The sequence below is a fragment of the Channa argus genome, chromosome 6 (assembly GCF_033026475.1).
Source record: "Channa argus isolate prfri chromosome 6, Channa argus male v1.0, whole genome shotgun sequence".
Lineage (NCBI taxonomy): Eukaryota > Metazoa > Chordata > Actinopteri > Anabantiformes > Channidae > Channa > Channa argus.
Window position 1 is genome coordinate 12,867,534 of NC_090202.1, and position 8,315 is coordinate 12,875,848.

Consider the following 8,315-nt stretch of genomic DNA (forward strand, 5'->3'; position numbering starts at 1 on the left):
GAGCAAAAGAATTTTAACTGATTTCACCTTCTACCACTCTTTAGAAAACAACAAGAAAATGGGGGACAGAGAAAGCGAACATTATACAGAGGGGTGGGCAAACAACGTAGTTGTGTGCTTAAAGGGAGAAAGAAGATGATATTGAGAACTGTCTAAATGTCGAGAAAAATGATCAGTTAGAAGAGTAAGGTGATAAAAAATGAAATATGAAAAATGTGTAATGGGCATACAGAATTTTAGTGGGTTAAGGGTCATGTTAAAGTAAGGATAGCTGATGCAGCTGGTACATTAGAGAGTGTTGCATATTGTGAAATCTACACACTGATACAAATATTTGACTGTAATGATGCCTCCAATGTACACATGTCATCAGCATATGGGATGACATATCAGATTTGGCAGAAGAAAAATAAATAAACACACACACACATACACACACAAACACACACACTGTAATCTTACCAAAATTATGATCTAAAACTGTTTTGTTGTTCAGCACTCCTACTTTATGTGTCACTGGAAGTGTAGTTTATATAGAAACTACAGGGTATTATCACATCTCAACTTCATTTTTACCCTAATCAGCAGCTGTCTTTAATTTAAGATACATAAAATGTACGTATGAGACTCAAATGAGCAGGGCTTGTAAGCACAGCCATTTAAGGGGCTGTATTTGTTGCAAGTGTTGCAAAGTTATTTTTTCAGAGAGCCAAATAGTGATACACTCTGGTTGGGGTGCTGTGGGCAGGGATAACCTTGCCAACCTCATTAGCAGGAGATAACGCAAAAATAATTTTGCTATTTCTGTTTTGTTCTTTGTGGTAATTTCAGTGTAAATCCAGTGAAAGCCCCCGAAAAGTGTAAAATCAGATCTTAAACATGATTATGAATTTAATGGTGCACCTGATATCACACACTGTGTCCTCGATGGCTTCTACGATGGAAAGAGCTGTTCGAGTGTGTTTAAGTGTTTTTCAGACATAACATGACATGACGTGACATGCTCAAGAGCAGGCAATGTGTGGACACCCAACAAATACTAAATGCCACAGAGGGGAATATGTGGTAATTAAGAGGAATCTGTGCAGAGGTTCACAGCAGGATAATTGGCTCTCATGCATCTATTTCAGGACAACACTCACAGACACCCAATGGACCACTAACATCATCAAACCTTCATGGAGACACCACAGCTCAAGGGAAGTGTGGTCTTTTCTCACCACAAGAAGAATCACTACGTCAGTATCAGACATGGCACCGGCTGCATGTTTCTTCAGACTGTGTGTCTGTAGCTTTCTTTCTTTCTTTCTTTCTTTGTCTCTCTCTCTTTTTTTTTCTTTTTTTTTTTTGTAGCTGCCTTGAATTTAATGTGACCCTTGATGTACCGAAGGGTCTTCAGGTGAGACAAGAAGCACCACAACGTGGAGAAACGACAGCTTTTGTTACGCTGTCCGTGGGGGGTGTTGTCGCAATTTCACGAGACATAAAAATAAGCAAAACAACACAACACAACGCTCCTTTGAGATCGTCTTAGCACTGTAGCGTTACAACGTTAGAGAATTACCGCACGTTACCGTTACTAGCTAGTTAACGTCAAGGTAATGCCATAAGTAAACATGCAATATTATTGTAAAACACTGTTTCATTTAAACTCATGACTAATTGAGGAAGTGTTGAAAGGGATAATTACTCAGCAATATGTTGTGGTGCTCTGTACAAATGTCTCATGTTAGCCCACCTAGCGTTTTTTTTAGCTAACGTTACTTGACGACTCCCAGTAACGTTACAACGGCTGCAAAGATACATATTCATGTCACTAGCTAGGAAACGCTGCTAACGTTGGCTAGCAAAGATTTTATTCTCCGATTTATTTATTTTTTTTAAGTCTCCAGAATAAGGCGCATTTTGTCTGGTTACTAAAATAGCATTTCCACATCAGACGCTTTCTACACTGTAATCTGCTAACGTTGTCTGTCATTGTCTGTCCAGTTCAAACATAACGGACTGTAGATATCACTCACCTTCCTCGGCGGTGGCTGCATTTTGGAGTATTGACATGAATGGTATTTCCCTAGTGCGATGTATTGTAATTCCAAGAGGAAATCCAAATCAGTGACTAATATTTCGCTTCCTCAAACAAAAATCCTCCCCTACAGACGACAGGGAGGAAAGACGGGAGTTAGATTTGTACTCCGGCGGCCATGATTGATGATAAATGGCTAGTTTATACAGAGCAGAGACTGAAGCGATGAGGACAGACTGAACAGACTTCTGTTGGTGCCTGCCACTACTACAGGACTGATGTGTACTGTAATGTATTGTGGAGCAGGAGAGCAGACAGGCGGTGAAGAAAAAGCAGAGAACGGGATGGGATGATGTTACGAGGAACCCCGTCCGCGGCGAAGCTCAACGGCCCCCCAATGTGGCAAAGATCGGGAATGGCAGCGGGTCTGTGCTCAAAAACATCCGGAGCAGAAAACCACGTTTTTGTTCAGCTTCTTCCTCCCTGGCGTCGTCAAAACCCTCGACTTAGGAGGTTCACACAGGGCACGAAGGATTAAACTATAAAAACAGATTTTTTTTTCACCAGGGTTTTCCCCAACTGCTCTGCAGTCTGCTAAAGCCAAGTTTTTCACGCACGCATCCAAATGGAGGAAACGAGAACCCCTCTTCTCTATTTATAAAAAGGACCTTGTGGACAATCACCCCAGTATTTTAAACCTGAAAAAGAAAAGACAGGCAAAGTGTATTTTTAGAGGCTTTTTTGGGATCTTCAGAGCTCTATTTGCACTTAAATCGTGTTAATATTGATTTTTTTAAATGCTTTGTTTTCATGTTTATTATCTGTGTTGATTTACATCTGCCTTAATCGATATATTTTTCCTCCACCATATTTAAGTTGAATGATCTCTTATTAGTCCTTCCAATGTGCCGTAGATGGGATGAATTATATATTTACTCTTCTGCCGTCATGTTTGGATATTGTTCTGCTACCAATAAAATAGAAGAAGAAGAAAAGCCGGACACTGACAAGCGGGCTGCGTGTGGCAGACCTGCATACCAACAAGAAACCGCAGTCGAGCATGGAAAAATCGATCACGGAGGGGAAAATAAAAAGACTGCTAACGTTAGCCTAAATAAAATTATTATGCTTTTAATTTCTTGAGCAAAATAATTAATGTTATTAATACTTAAATCAGGTTACTTTTCACTTTTTCTCTAAAAGCCTTATTGCCACAATACAGTGTCAGCAAGTATGTTTGCAGTCTATAGTATATCAGTATGATTGCTTATGGTTTAGAATTTATCAGAGGAAAACACAAAAGCTTTATACTAAATACTGTATAAATGTGGCATTTAGCTCATGCCTTGTAATAATAATATACAGGACTATAATTACTGTATATTATTTATTAATCTCTGGTGGAATTACAGTAAAACGTCTTTTTTTCTGCCTAACTAAAAAAGTTTTTTTGAGCTTTCTAAACCTAAAATGAATATTTCAACGATTGAATGTGTCAACAGACTTGTCCTAGTCACCGTCTGGCTAATAGATAGTTAACCCTCTAAGCCCCAGGCTCAGTTAGTCACACATTGTATTCAGGCTGCAGCTTGCCAGACATGCACCCACCTCCACTCGTGTAAGTAGTTGGGTTGGCATTCAGCATTCAGCACACTCAGAAGCACACTGTAAGACATCTATACAGTATGGAGAGATGGGAATATTTTACAAAGAATGGTCAACAGGACAATTTTTGAAAGGCAATAGAATTCAAACTTTGCAAGTTCTTAGTTTTATTATGTTTTGTCTTTGTGGAGGATAATGTTTTACTACATCTCTTTGGACACTGTATTGTGTTAGCTATTTCAACTACAAACATAAATTACTTAATTTCTCAATTGTATATATAATAGTATATGCGTGGCTCTGTTGATCAGAATAATTTTTGGGTCTACAAAAATTTGCACCTGTTTTGAAGAAAAAAAGGGAACAGAGTGAGCAAGAGGCAGTTTGTTTGGTACAGAAAAAATAATGTCAGACTTAATAGCTACATTCATTATTGAATTTAAAAACAAGTAGGCCTGCGATATTCTGTCTAATTTGCATGTAAAAATATGAAGGAAAAAATTATGTAATAACACATAACAGCTGGTTTGAACTGGAATTTTCAAATAAACTAACAGATTTTCTGAGGAACAGAAAATCTGGGCAGATGGTAGAATACTACATCATGTTACAAACATAAAATGTGTATACTTTCCTTTATATGAGAGTCATAAATCTAACATATTGCTTAAATTCCCTACTCCCATAGGTATTCTTATATTCAGACAGAACATTTATAGACTCTCTCTCTCTCTCTCTGTCTGTCTTTATATATATATATATATATATATATATATATATATATATATATATATATATATATATATATATATATATATATATATATATATATATATATATATATATATATATGACTATATAATAATCAGCTATGAATTAACAAGAGAGACGCCATTCTCTTCTCTGTCCTTTCGTAGTTATTCTCTCATTTAATCAATCATGGTTACCAAAAGAAAAAGGGTCATTAATTGGAGACAACTCAAGCTGTAAAATGGATTGCATAAGATTCATTGCTAAGTCACACTGGATTGATTCATTTTGTTTGAGCATGGCTGGAGTGTGCTGCTGTCGCATGCAAAACTGAACCACGTTCTATAGACTGATTTATAGTAGGTTGAGGTCACTTTTTCGTATTGTTACGCTTGTGTCTCCACATTTTGTATTTGTGATAGAAGAACGAATGTGGTAATAGACCATTGCATTGATATACTTTTGTTGTGTTTATTTTCATAATCTCTTCTTAAAAGTTATCCTTAAGATTTCACTAGGTTTTCTTAAAACCAAGATGGCAACCTTTAAATACAATACCTCCAACCAAAGCAATTTCAGTGCCTTCCGCCTTCAGTGCCATCTATTCTCCTTCCTGTTAGGTATACTGTCCCTTCAGTGAACCGTTCTGCAGCTTATACACTTCCTGTGTTATGCAAATGTACCTGGTAGGCTACAGTTTCGGCATGGAGCAGACTCATTAATTACAATAAACATGGAGTGTGATAAATTAGATAAATATGCAACTCCAGAAGAAAATACAGTACAAAATGATTCAATGTAGTATAATGCATAATATGTCATTTAAGATGCACAATGAAGTAATACAGTGATAGTATGGTATGTTATCACACAAGAGCTATAAAGAAACATGTTATAATACAGTACAATATGAGATTAGTTAAAGTGTCACTGTGCAACATAAGTTAAAATAGTGAGATCTTACATTAGTTAAACAACATATGATACAGTACATCATAATGTGTCATAATACACTACAATATGTTACAATACAATTTAGCACAGTGTGCTATGAAAAGATGTATGTCACTTGAGCAAGACATACAGTGCTGTACTAAACCTTACAATTCAGATGATACAACATTTTCGTAAAACTGTAAATTACTGACACAAAATAAAATATAACATCATGATGCATTGTGACATTATTTGTCACACAGTTCTGCTCAAAAAGACTTACAGAAACAGAGATGTGTCTTTACCCAACAACTCTGTGTGACAAACACTTCTAATCCTATGGATATAAACCATACAATATGATACACAAATAAATGTATGTATAGCCTATTAAATATATAGCAAAATCAAAATTTATATACCCTATTTTAAATGAAAGGATATAACAGCAAATATTTATCATTAATCTCCCTCTGGTATAGGCTCCAATCTGTTCCTGTGCTTTTCTGTTCTCCATCGGTTTGATGGTACCCAGTCTGCTCCCTCTACTGGGTCAATGGTCATCAAGCTCAGCTAATTTCTACAGCTTTGCTTCACCAGGAAGTGGAAAGGAAAGTCCTTTCGGCTTAACCTGTGAGTTCAGGGTCGCCACAGCAGATCTTGGTCCGCATTTTGATTTGGCACAGTTTTTACGCCAAATGCCCTTCCTGACACAACCCTCACCAATATCTACCGGGCTTGGACCGACACTGCACAGCTGGGATGTGATGGGACGGGATAGGAATGAGCTGTTAGGGGTTCAGTGTCTTGCCCAACAACATATAGCAGGGATCGAACCACTGACTCTGTGATCCGTGGTGATTGCTTTACCAACTGAGCTACAGCCACCTCACAATAAATGAACTATAAAGATTTTAAAAGCTCATTGTGTCACATGTTTATATGTTCATCAGATCAGCTGTAAATTGCTCGAGGTCTCCAGTATTGCCTCCAAGGTGACACAACCGTTGGCCAGTCCCAACAGCTGTGTGGACCCCATCCTTTATTTACTGGCTGGGCAGGATGTCTGCAGTTACTTCAAAAAGAAGAGCAAGTTGTCTGCATCAAAACCCACAAGTGTAAGTTAAACCATCACCCTCAATTTAATACCTGAAACTATCTTGATAATCACAAAAAGCTGCAGACACCAGCATGTTTTGTAAAGACAGTGTCCTCTGTCAGATATAACAATATGTAGCTAAGGTTGGGTCACTCTGAATAATAGTCCTGATTAAATTGTACCTGTATGTATGGTTCTTTAAGTAAAACAATATAGTTATAAGGTAGAAATATAAATTGACTCAAAATAATTTAATGCATTTTAAACTTCGTAATTAAAGACCTTTGCATCTTATTATTTCAACAGTCCAACTGGAAATATTATTTGTGAGTTAATTTGTGGGCCTATCTAAGAAATTTTTCATAATCTAATTGATATTGGGTACATTTGATTTTAGTAATTTTAGTAATCAGCCCCCTATTTATTGAATACCAGATCACCACTAGGGGGTGACACAGCCTAATAATAACAAATAATAAACAATTATGGCTATGCCTATTATGCTTTTTTAGTGTATTAGAAATTAAGTCTTACACACAGGTGCATGCACACACACAATATCACATACCTTTTAAATAAGAGCAGCCAACAAAAAAGCATCTAAAATACACATCTTCTTTATTTCAAGAGTAAAAACATGATACAGAAAAATGCAATATTATAAATGTAATCTACAAAGTTGATGAGATGCATGTCTTTTAAAATTTTTCCTTCCTACCAGCAGCACTGCAGTTATAAAAACATTAATAATCCTAAAAATAGCGAGAATAGTAATAAAAACAGATTAAATAATAATACATAACTGCTGCAACCAATACATATCCAATTCAGATATGTTGTTAAAAATAGTTTAAAAAGTAAAAAAAAAAAAAAAAAAAAAAATGATAATGATAGTACACCTAAAAACCCACATATTAGCGTACTGTGCTGCATGACTTTGAGACATCTTATAATAAGAGCAGCCAACAATAAAGGATCTAAAATACACATCTTCTTTAATTCAAGAGCAAAAACATGATACAGAAAAATGCAATATTATAAATGTAATCTACAAATTTGATAAGATGCATGTCTTTTAAAATCTTTCCTTCCTACCAGCAGCACTGCAGTTTTAAAAACATTTAATAATCCTAAAAATAGCGAGAATAGTAATAAAAACAGATTAAATAATAATACATAACTGCTGCAACCAATACATATCCAATTCAGATATGTTGTTAAAAATAGTTTAAAAAGTAAAAAAAAAAAAAAAAAAAAAAATGATAATGATAGTACACCTAAAAACCCACATATTAGCGTACTGTGCTGCATGACTTTGAGACATCTTATAATAAGAGCAGCCAACAATAAAGGATCTAAAATACACATCTTCTTTAATTCAAGAGCAAAAACATGATACAGAAAAATGCAATATTATAAATGTAATCTACAAATTTGATAAGATGCATGTCTTTTAAAATCTTTCCTTCCTACCAGCAGCACTGCAGTTTTAAAAACATTTAATAATCCTAAAAATAGCGAGAATAGTAATAAAAACAGATTAAATAATTATACATAACTGCTGCAACCAATACATACCCAATTCAGATATGTTGTTAAAAAGTAAAAAAAACAAATATATATATATATATATATATATATATATATATATATATATATATATATATATATATAATATGATTATAGTACACCTTAAAACCCACAAGGATGTAAATTTAAGCCTACTGTGCTGCATGACTTTTAGACATCTTAAGCACTAATCCTCTGCAGCCATTAGTTTGTTTATTTAATCCAAGTAAAAAATAATGTGTGAGTGTGTATGTTTATATTGGAGTGGTTTCTTACAGTGATGGAGATTACATAACCGGTGTTTAGAGCTCATAATTAAGAATAGAAAACCAT

General features: G+C 35.2%; 1 protein-coding gene across 2 annotated transcripts in view; it reads right to left on the reverse strand.

Moving 5' to 3' along the window:
• LOC137128745 (F-BAR and double SH3 domains protein 2-like) overlaps positions 1 to 2,409 on the reverse strand; it is a 54,605-nt gene extending 52,196 nt beyond the window's left edge. For both annotated transcript variants that reach the window (XM_067507226.1, XM_067507225.1), the window contains exon 1: positions 2,022 to 2,409. In XM_067507226.1, the coding sequence (XP_067363327.1) occupies positions 2,022 to 2,042 (21 nt within the window). In that variant the 5' untranslated portion in view covers positions 2,043 to 2,409. The remainder of the gene's footprint in view (positions 1 to 2,021) is intronic.
• Positions 2,410 to 8,315: the final 5,906 nt, after the last annotated feature.